This window comes from Polypterus senegalus, chromosome 12, assembly GCF_016835505.1.
Source record: "Polypterus senegalus isolate Bchr_013 chromosome 12, ASM1683550v1, whole genome shotgun sequence".
Taxonomy (NCBI): domain Eukaryota; kingdom Metazoa; phylum Chordata; class Cladistia; order Polypteriformes; family Polypteridae; genus Polypterus; species Polypterus senegalus.
The window spans coordinates 89,973,916-89,992,316 of record NC_053165.1 but is presented as its reverse complement, the minus strand read 5'-3'; the positions used below and the strand labels follow the sequence as shown (position 1 = coordinate 89,992,316).

The 18,401-nt window shown below is 42.8% G+C and overlaps 1 protein-coding gene across 3 annotated transcripts in view; it reads right to left on the bottom strand.

The window, feature by feature from the left end:
- Positions 1-18,401, bottom strand: part of atp8b4 (ATPase phospholipid transporting 8B4) — a 248,513-nt gene that overhangs the window by 11,805 nt on the left and 218,307 nt on the right. For all 3 annotated transcript variants that reach the window (XM_039772860.1, XM_039772859.1, XM_039772861.1), the window contains 4 exons: positions 13,673-13,856; positions 9,166-9,389; positions 7,284-7,367; positions 4,555-4,800 (listed from right to left, as the gene is read on the bottom strand). In XM_039772860.1, the coding sequence (XP_039628794.1) occupies positions 4,555-4,800; positions 7,284-7,367; positions 9,166-9,389; positions 13,673-13,856 (738 nt within the window). The remainder of the gene's footprint in view (positions 1-4,554; positions 4,801-7,283; positions 7,368-9,165; positions 9,390-13,672; positions 13,857-18,401) is intronic.

The window sequence follows — 18,401 nt, the reverse complement described above, 5'->3', positions numbered from 1 at the left end:
CCTCACCAGGCACTTTGAGCTGTGACAGGAGCCACTGTGTCACTTGAAGATATGTCACCAACAATAACCTGGTATGCGGTCCCTCTGGTAAATTCAATATTAAACAACGGGACTCTAAAAATCTTATTTACTGCATTTCTTGGAGAAAGTGGCCACCCATTCAGAGACAAAGACAGATATGTGCCACCATGTGGAAATCTGGCTTTTAATGAAGCTCATTAAATACATAAATAGAAACATAAACAGTACAGACACACACACTACGGTGTGAACAATGGAAAAAAAACAAAGAAAATGAAAAATAAAATTTCTGGCTTGGCATTTATAGTGAGGTGTGCTGCCGTTGGTATAAAGGACCCCCAAGTCATGTTTCCTGACACACTTCTGCTGAATAGTTTGTTGGCTAAAACTCCTGAGTCTTGGAGTCAGAGAGGGCCTGTGTAGCGTTGTTCATAATGGCACTCAGTTTTGTTTTCATTCTCTCCTTTGCTACGACCTCCAGGGGGTCCAGAGTGTATCCCACCCTTTTAATTAACTCTTTCAGGGCTAATTACACTGGTCAACAAGCATTCTGCTACTGGGAGTCTTTCACATTTACATTACCAGGTTTCACTTGCTAACTTCAAATCTGAAAACTGTTTTCGTCGAGCAGCATGTCCTGTTTTTTTTAGTTTTGATGTTCCAGGTCTTGGACAACTAGGGTGACTGGACAGTAAAGGCAGGATAACCATTTTGATAAATACCAGTAATTCCACTAGGGATGCCATTGAGATAAACGATTTCACCACACGTTATTAACAGCTGTGAGTTGTTTACCTTGTCATTATCTAGCTATATAGATATATAATTCACTAAGGCAAGACAGCCATGGAAAGCATGCCAAAAGGGGCGTGGATTCACTAAGCCGCCGACAAGTGGGACACCTATGGCACACGCAGGGAGGAGCCACGCCCACCAACTCCAAGACCATTGGATACGACGACAACTCACAGAGCCACGCCCACCAACTCGGACGCGACGACACAGAAGGAACAGCGTCATTTACACTCACCTAAAGGATTATTAGGAACTCCTGTTCAATTTCTCATTAATGCAATTATCTAATCAACCAATCACATGGCAGTTGCTTCAATGCATTTAGGGGTGTGGTCCTGGTCAAGACAATCTCCTGAACTCCAAACTGAATGTCAGAATGGGAAAGAAAGGTGATTTAAGCAATTTTGAGTGTGGCATGGTTGTTGGTGCCAGGCGGGCCGGTCTGAGTATTTCACAATCTGCTCAGTTACTGGGATTTTCACGCACAACCATTTCTAGGGTTTACAAAGAATGGTGTGAAAAGGGAAAAACATCCAGTATGCGGCAGTCCTGTGGCGAAAATGCCTTGTTGATGCTAGAGGTCAGAGGAGAATGGGCCGACTGATTCAAGCTGATAGAAGAGCAACTTTGACTGAAATAACCACTCGTTACAACCGAGGTATGCAGCAAAGCATTTGTGAAGCCACAACACGCACAACCTTGAGGCGGATGGGCTACAACAGCAGAAGAGCCCACCGGGTACCACTCATCTCCACTACAAATAGGAAAAAGAGGCTACAATTTGCACGAGCTCACCAAAATTGGACAGTTGAAGACTGGAAAAATGTTGCCTGGTCTGACGAGTCTCGATTTCTGTTGAGACATTCAAATGGTAAAAATCAGAATTTGGCGTAAACAGAATGAGAACATGGATCCATCATGCCTTGTTACCACTGTGCAGGCTGGTGGTGGTGGTGTAATGGTGTGGGGGATGTTTTCTTGGCACACTTTAGGCCCCTTAGTGCCAATTGGGCATCGTTTAAATGCCACGGGCTACCTGAGCATTGTTTCTGACCATGTCCATCCCTTCATGACCACCATGTACCCATCCTCTGATGGCTACTCCAGCAGGATAATGCACCATGTCACAAAGCTCGAATCATTTCAAATTGGTTTCTTGAACATGACAATGAGTTCACTGTACTAAAATGGCCCCCACAGTCACCAGATCTCAACCCAATAGAGCATCTTTGGGATGTGGTGGAACGGGAGCTTCTTGCCCTGGATGTGCATCCCACAAATCTCCATCAACTGCAAGATTCTGTCCTATCAATATGGGCCAACATTTCTAAAGAATGCTTTCAAGCTTGTTGGATCAATGCCACGTAGAATTAAGGCAGTTCTGAAGTTCTGAAGTTTCTAAAAAGCACACAAACCAATAGTTTCACGCATAAGTCAACACAAAATACTTATTTATGATAGATGTCACTCTGTTTTATGTTCCAGGAACCCATACAATAGGCATATTCGCATATTTATTACATATATTCCAAGGAGCTGGTGGTGGATTTTAGGAGGCCCAGGCCCCTCATGGACCCCGTGATCATCAGAGGTGACTGTTAGCAGAGGGTACAGGCCTATAAATACCTGGGAGTGCAGCTGGATGACACACTGGACTGGACTGCCAATACTGATGCTCTGTGTAAGAAAGGTCAGAGTCGACTGTACTTCCTTAGAAGGCTGGCGTCCTTCAACATCTGCAATAAGATGCTGCAGATGTTCTACCAGACGGTTGTGACGAGCGCCCTCTTCTACGTGGTGATGTGCTGGGGAGGCAGCATAAAGAAGAGGGACGCTTCATGCCTGGACAGACTGGTGAGGAAGGCAGGCTCTATTGTAGGCACGGAGCTGGACAGTTTGACATCTGTGGCAGAGCGACGGGCGCTGAGCAGACTCCTGTCAATCGTGGAGAATCCACTGAACAGGATCACCTCCAGACAGAGGAGCAGCTTCAGAGACAGACTGCTGTCACCATCCTGCTCCTGACAGACTGAGGAGACCCCACACTATGCGACTCTTCAATTCCACCCGGGGGGGTAAACATTAACATTATTGTATAATAAGTTATTGTCTGTTTTACCTGTATTGTTATCACTCTTTAATTTAATATTGTTCTTTATCAGTATGGTGCTGCTGGAGTATGTGAATTTCCCCTTGGGATTAATAAAGTATCTATCTATCATATAGTGCCTTCTATCTATCTATCGATCTAATCCTGCCAACTACTCTATCTATCTATCTATCTATCTATCTATCTATCTATCTATCTATCTATCTATCTATCTATCTATCTATCTATCTATCTATCTATCTATCTATCTATCTATTATATAGTGCCTTTCTATCTATCTATCTATCTATCTATCTATCTATCTATCTATCTATCTATCTATCTATTTGTCCTTTCACTCATAAGCTGATAGGCAAAGAAACGGCTTGAAGTAGTTGACTCCAAAGATGAAGTCCAGTTGCCAGCTTGTCTCCCACACATCGATGTCTTTGTAGTCCTCCCAGGTCGAACCTTTTTGTTGGCGCGTCTGCTCCACGAGTGTGTCCAGCACTACGATCATTTGGGGACTGGTGGGCTGTTGCAGGCCCCTGACTTTCCTTTTCAATCTCCAGATCACTTGTATCAAAATCAGAGTTCGGTAAGTCAGTGTCTGATTCAGCAATAATACGCAACAAAATAAATAAAGAAATAAATCATATTTTTGCCCCGTGCGTTTTTTTTTTTGCTCCCTCGCCCGATGTCAATGCCATTCTAGACGTTGCTTACCCTACGCTGCTCACGCACACACAGGGTTTTAATGTCAAGTCAACAAGTCCAACAGTCCTCCAAGCAAACAGGGCCTACCTGTAACGTAACAGTGAGTTTTACCAACATGTGCAGCTTTTTTTTTTTCGCCCTCTGCCCCTGATATCCATCCTCAGCTCCTTGTGTCGACATCCGTCCTAAAAGGGTTTGTTTATTGATTTGGTTAAGTGACGTCACCAGCGCAGCACACCACAGCGTAGAAGCCTGCTCCGGTGAAGCCAGAGACGGCCACCAGACTGCTAGGATCAGAGACCTCACGACGCCTGTTGTATGACACTTCACTTCCTTCGTTCGCGGCCACGCTGATCTCTCAGTTTGTGTTCTTTCTCAGGGCTTCAATGACACTTTTCAAATTAAACCAAGGAGAAGCTCAGCTCATTCGCTGTCTGGGATCACCTACTTCTCCAGGGCTTAATGGCAGACTCCCTTCATCTTCTCACCCACTCTCACCTCTTCTCCTTTGTCTGCCCTGACTTTAGTCCTTCCTTCTCCTCCTAAAGTGTGTTATCTGCCCGTTGCTTTTCAGTTGCATACCTGAGGACGGTCATACGGTCAAAACGTTGCGTCGTTATCCTTCCTTCCATTAAAGCTTAGAAATAACCTCTTAAGTTTTTGTTTTTCCCTTTGCAGATGCAGGCTGACGCAGCCCTACGCTAACTCCATGTTCTGATTTGAACCCGTGTGAGGGATTGTGGCCTGCAACTGACTGGCGAGAGTCCTGCTTTGGGCCGGCCTGGATAAACATCAGCCCATCGTGATGCTAAACTGGATAAACAGGTTAGAAGAACAACAAATGGCTTCTATAATCGAGTAGGGTGGCAGGTACACTTTTACTTAAGATACTCACACAAATTAGCGAAACGAACAAAGCAGGTTGAGCTTACCTGGACACTAACAACGATCACCAAGGATGTTGCGATTGTGACAGCAAACGACTGCTGGTCCATTATATGTAAGCCATCACCTCTCACGTTGTCCATAAAAGCACCGTATGGGATAAAGAAAAGCACAAAGGATGTGTAGATGCCTTGCACTGTACAGATGAAGAACTTATGCTTGTTGAATAAGAGGTTTAATTGACCGGGCTCATACAGCTTGGGGTACTCCATACTGTTTTGCTCGTTGACATCCTGAAAGACAAAAAGAGGGGGTCCTGTGAGCACCTCGCATGAGGGATTTTCTCACATTGCCTTTGATATACCAACTTTGCTACATGACCGTCCGCAAACCCGTTAGAGGAAAAGATACGCTGAAACCAGGCGGGCTCCTTCCAACTACCCCAGCAGCGGTCATCTGTGAGGACGTGGCCTCCAGTGGGCTCACAACAGTCACAAGGAAGGGCTATCCCAGGAGGACTGCCTTTCATCATTTAAAATCATAAAGATAAAGACACTGCCCATACTGCGGCCCACAGGGGGAAATATCACTGCATATCTTCTGGGAATGCCCTGGAACAAGAACTGAGAAAGCGCTTACCTAGGAGCGGCCTTTCGTTCCTCTCAGTACATTTTGGGCTTTTCCTGGGTAACCACATGCACGAGGCCACCCAAGAGTCTTGGCAGCTTGTGCTGCATAAAGGCTTGCAAGGAACAGCCTCGTGTTGAGAACACAGAGAGAGGGTCTCGATTCAGGACTACCATTGTTACACCTTCAGCCTGCCCAGGGACGAGCCCATCCCAGACGGCTGTACAGGGACATGGAGGCAAACGTTTAGCACTTACGGTATGTGCTGTGGGAAAGGCACTGTAATGCGGTGGGATGTAACTTAACACAGACTACCAAGTAATGGTTAGATCATGTGGTGGAGCACCAAATGACATGGGATTTATCTAAAGGTACATCATGTATATGTCCATTTTTCATTTTGATTTTTTATTTCAAATACTTTGTTAATCCAAATAAAGTGAAGTATTTTTTTTTTTTTTCAAAAAAGAAGTAAGAAAATTTCATACTTGCCTTCAGAGACTAACAAATCAAGAGTTAGTTTTGATACTTTTGCAGGTGTCTACCTTGTGAAGAGCAGCTACTTTATCATGTCACACACAGAGAATGACCACAACTACACACTAGTGAGCAATTCACTTGATTTATAGAACACTGACTGCACATGCAGGGAAACTACGGTCACTACTCCGATTACTAATGCTGTGTCTACTACCATTACTACTAAGACGCTTCCTATTACTGCTGCTACTGCCATACTAATTACTGGTACTACCTATGTTATTATTACTAATACTAGTATCTCCATTACTAATTACTACTATTAGCATTACTAATCTATCATTACTATATTTACCCCATTACCACTACTACTACCTTTACTATTATTGCTACTATTACATCTACTATATGTATTACCCTATTAGTACTATTACTAATACTATATTTACTACTATTATTATTACTAATACCATTATTACTATTATTACTATATTTGCTCCCATTACCACTACTACTGCCTTTACTAATATTACTACTATTACATCTATTATATGTATTACCCTATTAGTACAATTACTGATACTATATTTATTACTACTACCAATACTAATACCATTATTACTTTTATTATTATATTTACTCCCATTTCTACTACCGTTACTATTATTACTACTATTATATCTACTATAGGTATTGCCATATTAGCACTATTACTAATACTATACCTATTACTATTATAACAACTACTACTAGTACCACCATTACTACAATTACTAATCCTATATCTACTGCTATTACCAATGCTACTGCTACTTTTACTAATACTATATCGACTACTATTACCACCAACACTGTTACTACTATTAATACTACTGTGTCTAGTACGAGTATTAATGCCACAACTACTATTGCTAATATTATATCTATTACTATTACCACTACTGCTACTTTTGCTATTATTACTACTACATCTACAAGTACTAAAATTGCTCATACTGTATCTACTTCTATTACCACCACCACCACCACTACTACTAAATCTACTGCTACCACCATACTATTGTTACTACTACTACCATTACTACTATTACTACTACTATACATCTGATCACATTTAAGTCATATTTATGCAGAAATAGAGACAGTTCCAAAGGGTTCGTGGAGTTCCTATCACCACTGTATCCATAACCAACTCCCACTCGATCCAAACAGTGTCAACAGTCAGCCTAACTTGAGGCTGGCTCTCGACATTTGTTTTAAACAGCCACTTTAAAAGTGAGCAGCACAACAAGGACCTGCAGACATCAGAGTACAAGACACAACAGTGAAGGAGCACATTGATGAGGCCACAAATGAGATGAGAGAACAAGTCTATAACACGGGAGAAATGGATGTCAAGTCTAAAAATATTCATTACTGTCATGCTAGACACAAAACAAAGTCGAGGGATGGCCCAGAACTGAACGTGTCATGTTTACAGCTGTAACATCCACAGATAGCAAGCATATTCTGCAGTAGACAGAAAAGACAGGCTGTTTCCCACAAAAGAAATTGGAATAACACAGAAAACTGTGGACAAAAAACAAAAAAAGTACAACACAGAAGAAAATGACAATTTCAGCTTTTGGTCAGCAAGATATGGCACATCAACAGAACTGGAGAGTCCTACCTGATCAAAGAGGCCCATTGCAAGAACTGGCAGGGAGGTGTAAACGACGTTGAACAAGGTGACGAACCACTGGTCATACACCGTCTGTGGGGTAGAGGAGAAGGAGGAGCAGGAGGAGGAGAAGGGGGCTTAAATTCACACCAAAATGTCTATGCATACATACATACATTTATAAATGACTATATGATAGATCTGAAAGGCACTAAACACTAATTATAGATATGAGAGACTAGACTGAAAGGTACTGTGCAACTAAAATACTGATAGATGTAAAACACATACTCCTGGTAGGGGTCTGAAAGCTTAGGAAGAAGAAATTCTTTTAAGCTATGTGACTCAGCTTCTCCCTTCCTAGCTACAAATATGCAAACCGTATCAGAGATAGATAGATAGATAGATAGATAGATAGATAGATAGATAGATAGATAGATAGATAGATAGATAGGACAGTAAATATAATATAATATAATATAATATAATATAATATAATATAATATAATATAATATAATATAATATAATATAATAAAAAAGGCACTATATACAGTATACATAATGAAAGGCACTATATAGATAGTGTCACATAATAGTAAATAAGCACCACTATGTACATAGATAATGTCAAATGACAGTAAATAGGAAGATAAATAATGAAAGGCAATATATAGATAGATAGGGTCATATTGAAAAAAAGGACAGACCAACAGATAATGAAAGGCACTATATAGTTAGATAATTTTACATACAGTAGAAGTAAAAACGACAGGCAGATATATAATGAAAAGTACTATATAGACAGTGTTACATAGCAGTAAAAAGACAAAAGATAATGAAAGGCAATATATAGATAGTGTCACATAGAAGTAAACAGTCAGATAAAGAAAGATGCTAGATAGATAGATAGATAGATAGATAGATAGATAGATAGATAGATATTAATTTTAGTATAGTAGGCAGGATAGATAGATAGATAGATAGATAGATAGATAGATAGATAGATAGATAGATAGATAGATATTAATTTTAGTATAGTAGGCAGGATAGATAGATAGATAAATAGATAGATAGATAGATAGATAGATAGATAGATAGATAGATAGATAGATATTAATTTTAGTATAGTAGAGGCAGGATAGATAGATAGATATGAAAGGCACTATATAATAGATAGATAGATAGATATTAATTTTAGTATAGTAGGCAGGATAGATAGACAGATAGATATTAATTTTAGTATAGTAGGCAGGCACTACAGTATATTCAAAAGATGTAATAACCACAAAGCTTTCTGAAAGCAGCGTGTTGTTCTGCCCACATCAAATCTGATAATACTCATGTCCTGCGGCTTTGGATTCAGATTTGCCAAGTGGAAGAAGAAGAGAGAAATTTAGTTTGCAAACATTTGGAAGAAAAAAACAACAGAATAAAGGAAAATGATCCAGTAAGGAGCACAGTGTAAAATCCCCTGTAGGTCTGTATCAGGAGATGTACAGTGAGGTTTTCACCAACGTTATATGATATGTTACATAGCCTGAATATCCCTAATCTCACTGTCCACCTGACCACAGCAGACTGCAGGCTAGGTAAGCGTGGAGTCATGTGTGGTGTTCCACTGTTTCTGTGGCAGGAAGGTTTGGGAGAAAGGATCAAATGTGCTTAACGGTCTGGCAGCGACCACATGGGTGGACAGTGTCTCTAATTGTACAGAGTCAGTTAGTCACCCTTTTTTATTACTGGGGTCTCTGCTGCATCATTTTGGGTCCAGAGGATCATCTCATGAGCATCCTGTGCAGTCACATAGGCACACACACAGACACCTATGTTAAAAAAAAATCAACTTGAAAAGATTAAGTTAATAAAAATAAATAAATAAATAAGACCAACCTGTGCTGAAAATCCACAGAAGAAACCGTACCAAAAGTGGACAAGGGTGAAAGCAAAGTTCTTGTAGAAGAAATAATGAAGGAAATTGCACATTCGGAAGTAGGACCAGCGGCCGTGAACAAGCAGCAGTCTCTGCAGATATCGAAACTGGGCGATGGAGTAATCGCTGGCCAGCACGGCCTGCATCCCCTCCTGCCCACTGATTCCAACACCGATATGAGCTGCTGTGGAAAAGAAATGAGCAATTTATGTGAGAGGATCGTTTGTAACATACGGTCTCCATTTTCTAACGTGTACAAACAACTTAAAGACTTGTAAAGCTTTGGCTTTATGCTTGGGTTCGTTCTCTTGGTGCAGGTTTCTTGCAGACTGCTTCAGGGTTCCCGCGTATTTTGTTGCATTCATTCCACCCTCACAAAAAGCCTGCGCAGGTTACTCTGACTCTTCAGCAAATCACACCTGATATGCGAATAAGACGCTTCCCAAAATGGCCACTTGGATTTTTCAAACGAATGCTCAAATCTTTGTGTGCATCAAAGAAATCCTCATACGTTACACCTCCTGACAGTGCAGCAGGTGTCTTTACTTTTACACCGAGAAAAAAAATGACTTGTAGTTCTTATTTTCTTTTTCAACAAGAGGGCTCCGCCCCCTGCTCACTTCGCTCGTCAACCACCGGGCTGCCGCTCACGTATGGGGAAGCGGATTTACAATTTAAACAGATTGCTATTTTCATGGGAATTGTTACATATGCATAACAGAACTAACTATTTTACATTACAGCAAGTAATTAACCATAGTAAAAAATAGTCAAACAGAACAAATTATGTTTCATGTTGCGTTAGAGGTATTCATTGCGTTATACGTTTTCATTCTGTTTGGCTTTGAAATTAACACGCAAATCCTTTTTAAATGTACACATTTACTGTAAAACTTCAGTAAAAACTATGTTTTGAGTTAAATTTTCATCAAAATCGCATTGAATTTTGATTCCGTGTTTGGACTTACATCATGACAATACAACGTACACCTGCCCGTGAATGAATATCGTTTCTTTTTCTCGAATAAATAAAACGACTTTTTCGAATGTTTGTCTCTGTGATTTGTTAATTGTCATAGCAAAAGCTATTCTAACAGGAAACTGTAAACGTTTTAATACGAATGGCATATCAGGATCTCCTTTGGCGTCTAAAGTTATCTGCGGAAGATGTACTACATTACCTTTCTTGTCGCCTGTTAAAATTTTACATGTCAGAGTTGTTCGACCGATTTTGAATACAACTAATCTTGTTCCATTGCATAGCCCATCACTCAGACATAAAATTACGCAATAACATTACGACATGTCCTTCTTTCAATATTAATTCGGCTGGTGGAAGACCGGACGTTGTTAACGGTTATAGATATTCTTCATTAATATTGTAAGTCGATGTTTTCATCTTCTGCACCATCATCATCACCAACTGTTTCAGCAGAGTCTATTGATACGCATTTCACCAACTTGCCGTGCAACCGATCAACAATTTTCGTGTTAATTCGTTTGACTTCACTGTTTTTCGGTGATAGGATTGCCCGTGTACTCATTTCGTCTGTTGATAATCCTTCAGGATGAAATTCTTCAGTAAGATTTGGGCATAATACGTCTTCTTTTATTGGGAACTTAATTTTGAGGAAAATGAAAAAATCTATAAGAGCTGAGAGCGCAGGAACTATGTTTGTCAAAAGCATTCACACGAACGAGAGGTGAGAGGACCGCGGGCGTGGGCTGTTAACTGGAAATGGTTGAGAGGAGAGCGGGACTTGAAAAATTCTCTTGGCAATAGTCTCATCTTGTCTCAAGATTTTCTTTTATAAAAGAGAGATACGCTCCCCGGCCACTTTATTAGGTACACCTATTCCACTGCTTGTTACCGCAAATATCTCATCAGCCAATCACACGGCAGCAACTCAACGCATTTCAGTCTGTAGACCTGCCGAAGTTCAAACTGAGCATCAGAACGGGGAAAAAGGAGACTGAAGCGACTGAACGAGGACAGGTTGTTGGTGCCAGATGAGCTGCTCTGAGAATTTCAGTAACTGCTGACCTACTGGGATTCTCCCACAGAACCATCTCTAGGGTTTACAGAGAATGGTCCAAAAAAGAGAAAAGATCCAGTGAGTGGCAGTCCTCGGGGTGAAAATGTCTTGTTGATGCCAGATGTCAGGGGAGAATGGCCAGACTGGTTTGAGCTGATAGGAAGGCAACAGTAACTCAAATAAGGACTCATTACAACTGAGGTGTGCAGAAGAGCATCTCTGAACTCACAACACGTCACACCTTGAAGCAGAGCAGCAGGAGACCACAGCGGGTGCCAGCTGAGAACAGGCAACTGAGGCTACAATTCACACAGGATCAACAAAACTGGACAACAGAAGATTGGAAAAACATCACCTGCTCTGCTATGACATTCAGATGGTAGGATCAGAGTTTGGCTTCAACAACAGAAAAGCATGGGCCTACCCTGCCTTGTATCAGGCTGGTGCTGGTGGTGTAATGGTGTGGGGGGATATTTTCTTGGCACACTTTGGGACCCTTAGCACCAGCTGAGCATCATTTAAATGCCACAGCCTACCTGAGTATTGTTGCTGACCATGTCCATCCCTTTATGACCGCAGTGTAGTCATCCTCTGATTGTTACTTCCAGCAGGATAACGCACCATGTCACAAAGCTCAGATCCTCACTAACTGGTCTCTTGAACATGACAAGGAGTTCACTGGACTCAAATGGCCTCCACAGTCAGCAGATCTCAATCCATTAGAGCACCTTTGGGTTTTGATGTAACGGGAGATTCGCATCATGGATGTGCAGCTGACAAATCTGCAACAACTGTGTGATGTTATCATGTCAATATGGACCAAAATCCCTGAGGAATGTTTCCAGCTCCTTGTTGAATTTATGCCACGAAGAATAACGGCAGATCTGTAGACAAAAGGGAGTCCAACCAGATACTAGCAAGGTGTACCTAAGAAAGTGGCCAGTCGAGTGTATAGTCATACTGTTTGTGTATTACGTGGTCCTTACTGCCCGCGTATAAACTGTGAGACGAGTGTTGTGACTTGCCTTCCTGAACGTCTTGAGATTTAAAAAGTTTACACAAGCAAACAACTGCAGAAGATGTAAGATGCTAGAGGTCGCTGTTGCCTCTTTCAACCCAACAGACAGACGCTGACACAGGGTAAAACCACCAAGAAGATCTTTAATGATCTTTTCTTCTTTAAGCAGTGCCCAAAAGCACCACCGCCACCATACACAAGCAAAATAACTAAATTCAGCACACAAATCTCTCCTCCACTCCTCCCACCAAGCTCTGCACTCCTTTGTCCCAACTCCGGCTCGCTTGCTGGGTCTCCACCAGTCCTTTATATAGTTCTTGACCTGGAAGTGCTTCTGTTCTTTCGGCCACGTGACTCATCTGCACTTCCGGGTCAGATGGAGATTTGTGGATTTCTTCAGCCCGGAAGTACTTCTGTGGTTTCCTTCCCTGTAACTCGGGAGTGCTTCCGGGCTCTATGCAAAGTTCAGATTCTCGAGCCCCTCTATAGCATTTCCATCTGCTGTTCTGGGGGAGGCAGTGTCCCTCTGAACCTGCTTTCCTCCATCTTACTCCTTTCTGGGCGTCCCGGCCGTCTGTCACAAAGTGCAAAAAGAAACTCAAGACTATCAAAGGGCAGTGAAGGAACTCATTTGGCTCAGCTCTGTAGGCTCCCAAACAGCTTTTTATTCAGAACAAGTATCATCTTAAAAATTTTTCTCAGTATTATGACTGGTGCCCTTATGCCATTTATGTTCTTCAACGTCTTTAAATGCTGCTTCTTTTGTGACGGTCACTCCTCTGGTTTCCAAGCCTGCTGCCTTAGCTTATTCTCCTCGCTTAACTTGTATGTGGCATTAGTTTGTTTTTATCTTTCTGTCTTTTGTTTGAATTTTGTCTTCTTGTTGTTTGGATCAACTTTTACTTTGGCAAAATTCTTCTCGTTTCTAAAGTTCTGCCATTTTGCTTTGGATTCCCAAAGAGCCCATGAGAATCCCTTATAGCCAACACTGTTATTATGCATCGCCAAGTGAAGGAATGAAAAATCCATCCATCCATTATCCAACCTGCTATATCCTAACTACAGGGTCACAGGGGTCTGCTGGAGCCAATCCCAGCCAACACAGGGCGCAAGGCAGGAAACAAACCCCGGGCAGGATGCCAGCCCACCGCAGAGAATGAAAAATGAAGAAGCAAAAATCAAGTCAGTTCTCTGACTAGTGAAGTTTGGTGCATTGTTGGGGAAATCAGACATCCACACATCACTACGACATAAAAGCGTCGCCAACCATCCAGACCATCAGAGACACCACAGCATTACCTGGAATTTGTGGCGTTACTTTAAAGGAAAATTAAAAGTATGGACTGTAGAAGGAGAATTAATTTTTTTTTTAAAGTATAGAGAATGACAAGGAAACATAAAAGGTTCACTTACTTTTTATCATGCTCACGTCATTAGCTCCATCCCCGACGGCCAAGGTGACCGCTTTTTTGTATTTCCTTATAAGCTCGACCACGTGGGCTTTCTGCAGGGGAGTAACACGACAACAGATGACTGTTTTACACATGCAGGCAATGTCCAGGAAGATTCGCTCCAAGTCCGTCTCTAGAGCCTGGGCCTGAAAATAAGGAACACGGATTGGTCAAGGGCTCCTTTATTTGAGCCGCTCAATTTCAAGAAGACTAAACAAATTGGAAGCAGAAACTTGCTTGGCTCTGATGATCCGAAAACACCGTGGAAGAGCCTACAGTTAAGTCTGGATTTGATAGGCTTTAATAGTCATCTGATTTGTTTTGGGAGATACCCTAATTCATTTAAAGTTGGATAAACACACAGTGGGTGGGTGGGTGACACAGTGTCTCAGTAGACCGGGTTCAAATTCCAGCCTGGTTACTGTTTAGGTGCTTGACTAGCTGTGTAAGCCCGTGTTGTAAAAAGCTCAGGCTCATAGAAAATATTGCAATCATAGAAAAAAAATTGAAATGCAGAGTCGGCGGTTTTGTTGTGCCAATGTGTTCACCCCCCTTGTCTGTCAGCGGCTAAGCGAGTTTGTCTTTCCTCGGTGGTTTTACTTTGGTGACGGAGTTGCTGTCTTTCAGCTTCATGCTGTAGCCTTGTATGTCTTTCTTCTTATGACTCGTTAACTTAATAATAATAATAATAATAATACAATTATATAGCGCCTTTCCCATGCTCAAGGCACTTACAGAATATTAGAAAGAATGGCTGGGTATACAGTATATAGCATTGTACAAACCAAATAAATAAAGAAGATTAAGACAGTAAATTCAGAGATAAAGCCTAACAGACAACACAATTGATGGTCTGCACACACACACAGGTTACATGAGCATCTTGACATGGAGGTAAACTGAGAGAAGGGGAATAAAGTCAAGCAGAACTAAAAGCCTTTGTCAACAGATGAGTTTTGAGTTGTTTTTTAACAGAATTCATGGAGTCAGCTGACCTGATTAATTTCGGTAGGTCATTCCAGAGTCTGGGCGCTAAACAGCTGAAGGCCCTGCTGTCACCCATGGAGTGTAGATTAGTGTGGGGCACAACAAGAATGCCAGAATCAGAGGACCTTAGTGGGTGGTGTGGAGACTGGCCTGGACACAGACAGGCAGACACAGCTGTTTACAGTCACAAGTGCACCACAAACCCCACAAGTCCCCAAAGTCCTGGCCACAACAATGCCTTGCTTCAGACCGCCACCTTCTCTCCTCTCCAGCTCAGTCCACTCCGCTCCCGACTCTCGCCATTGTCTGATGGGAGGCGGCCTCTTTTATAACACCCAGATGTGCTCCAGGTGGGTTCAGACAATCTTCCACGGACACGCCCCCGTGTGGCGGAAGTGCCAGCTGCATCCCCGGAAGCACTCTGGGTGTCCCCTCTCTTCTTCCCCCCAGCACTTCCGGGTGTGGCGGAAGTGCTGAGGTCCAGGGCTCCAAAGGCATGGGAGCTTCAAAGCTCTGTACCCGTGGCCCCCAAAGGAACCCCCACATGGTCTGGGGAAGACGTTAGCCCTCCTCCGGTCTTCCTAGGCATCCTGACCGGGTCGTCACCCCAGCCATCTCCGACAACGGACAGGCACATAGTGATGGAGAAGGTCACTGATGTAGTTTGGCGCGAGGTTATTTAAGGCTTTGTAGGTTATTAGTACAATTTTATATTCGACTTGCTGATTACCCAGTGGCTTTGCTCACTGAGTGCAAGGGAAAAAAATAAAATGTAGTATATAAATTATTAAACAGTAAAACATTAACATGTAAGAAGTAAAGATACATTGAGCAGTACTGGAGTGCTTTCAGGTAAAGTACATTTTAAAGGCTCTATAACACAACAGGTAAGTAGCACTAACAGAGGCTTAAATGTATTTGGATCATCTCTCGGTAGCAGATCCCTTGTGAAAGGCGCTACACGACCGCTGTGGTATAGAAATTACATTTTCTATGCGATCCTGTAAATTTCGGCCTGACAACTTTGCACTACGTGCCTGTGATTTAAGAGATAAATTATTCTGAGAAATGTGGACGCTGCCCTTCCGTGTTTAACGGGCAGAAGGTCCAAACAATTCCCAAGTCCAAAACTTAACATGAAGAGGTCGGTACATCTTCTTAGATGTAAACCCTCCATCTTCTTAAAAGAATTCATCACAAAAGCAACCTTGCATGTTGCGGGGTTTTAGTGACCTGAACTCACCTTAAGGAACAGTAAGTAGTCGTGCAGCGCAATTTACAAAGAGAGTTTTGCTTCGATGGCGCCGATCACACTCATTCGCAAAGATTTCCACTCTCCCAGGAGCCGACAGGGTACTCGAAGTGTCACAAACAGTGCGAGAAGAGGGGACATCGCCCAAAACTGCGAAACTCTCAACCCGGCCGTGCAGTCCGACATTCCACGCCTCTGAGCGCCCACTTTGTTCTCGCGACCCGTCGTCTTCACATTGTTTACAACTCGCCACAGTTAAAAGGTAGAAAGACGCAAAGCTGTTTTCCTCATCTCGTCTACTATCAAGTACTGCCAGTTAAAAAAACGTTATAATGTGTCAGTTTCCGCGACAGTCACATGGATGAAAAAATAAAACGTCTCTGTCAAAACATGACCGGCGGCGGACGGCTCAGCGCTGGAGTCCAGAGAGGAGGGCTGGGAGAGGGCGACGCGGGGCGCACTTTTATGGGATAGATCGGCGTCTTTGTGTTTACTTCTTTTTAATATCAGTAAAGTAACTCTCACACAAATAATTACAATTCGTAAGGACGATATAAAAATGGCGTCCACAAACGAAGTGATTAGTTCCTGTATTATAATATGTTCTGTGGTCATACGTAATTTCCGTTTCGCGTGGTCATACGTAATTTCTGTTTCAAACGTGAAAAGAATTATATATATATATATACTGTAAGACACAGGGAGCCAGTGAAGGCGGAGCAGGATGGGTGTGATGTGCTCGCTGCTGTTGGTTTGAGTAAGGACTCTTGCAGCTGAGTTTTGAATAAGCTGGAGCTGTGATATAAGATTAGAAGGGGCACCTGCCAGCAGCGAGTTACAATAATCGATGTGGGATGTGATAAAAGTAGGGACAAGTTTCACAGCATTAGAGAAGGAGAGGAAAGAGCGAACACGGGATATGTTACGGAGGTGAAAGTAGGAAAGTTTCTTAATGTGATTTATGTGGGCAGAATAAGAGAGAGAGGAATCAAAAATGACACCAAGATTCTTAGCAGTAGAGGCAGGTCTGATGAGATCACCACCAAGATGGACTGGGAAGGAGCTTGGGGGCCGCCTTGCTGGCTCTTTGGGGTTCATGCTGTAGCCTCGCACTTCTGGGCTGGACAGACAGATACACACACCGTATGCCACTCTATGCAGACTTTTACGCTGCCGTCAGGGAAGATTCGGATGCGGAGCACAGGAACTCATCTAACCGGGGAGTCTAATGGCAGCAACCGAAGATCTGCTGTGGCGGACGGACGGCCGGGGCAACATGACCGCCCGGGATGCCCCTTCAGTATACATTATGCTCAGGACTTTTCCATACCTCCCCATGGACGCTAGATGGCAACCCCCCTAGGTTGGAGCGATGGCTTGGTTTCCCGCAGGATTCCATGGGAATTGGAGTTTGGTGCAGGCCTGTTGGGCGCCGCCAGGGGGTCCTTCAGCCGGGACTACTGAGCCCTTATGGGCAGTGTTTTCACCACACCTGGAAGTGCAGCCTGAAATGGGCAATCAAGCACCTGGAGCACTTCTGGGTGCCTGAGAAAAGGAGCCAGCAGTCACCACTCCGAGTGCCTGAGTCGGGAGGAGGAGGAGGAGGACAACGCTTGAGGTGGTGTGACGGGACCGTGTACTGCCTGTGGGACACGGGGAAGACATGCCCCTCAGGTGAAGAAGAATAAAAGTATTTGTTGATTTTGTACGAGCCTCCGTGTCAGTCAGTGTCGGGTCGGGTGCAAATATAGCGCCTTTCACGCTGCATTGGCTAGGGCAGAAAAGTTTTCGCCATCTATTAATGCCAGCTGTGAAAGCAACATGACAAGCAGGGCAACACAGACGTGTCATTTCAGATTTTTACACACTAACACAATAATAAGGTTTTCTTCCTTTGTTCCAGTAGCTAATCTGTAAAGAATTTTTTGATCTTCAGCATTAAATTATATTGTGCGCTCAGTGAGAAATGATGACGGCTTGACTGAAAGGAGAAAAAAAAAATCGTAGCGAGGTCTGCATCGACCGAGTGGGCGTCTGGTACAACTGCATCTGCCTTTGATCAGACACTGAATGATCCTCTTTCAGTGGCAGCAAACGCTTGATCAGACGCACAAGGCCAGCGATCAGACGCTTTGGCGAGTTACTGAATGTAAATCCTGCATTGATCCTCGTGACAAAAGCTGCAATGTGAATTTCCAGAGGGATGGCGGCCTGCACAGACTTGTGCAGCTTCAAAGGTCACGTGGCACTCGCTCAGATCATTTATGAATAACCGTGTTATCTCTGCTTAACTGGTTCATTATTAATTCATTTAAAGAGTATTCCCAGTTCCCCCTTTCTGAATTGTTAATGAAGTATTCCCCGTACAGGAAGCATACAAGAAAAATTAAGGTGGCACAGTAAGCTTGCAAATTGCTTTGGTGAGGCATGTCGCACAAGTCAGTCTCTTCAA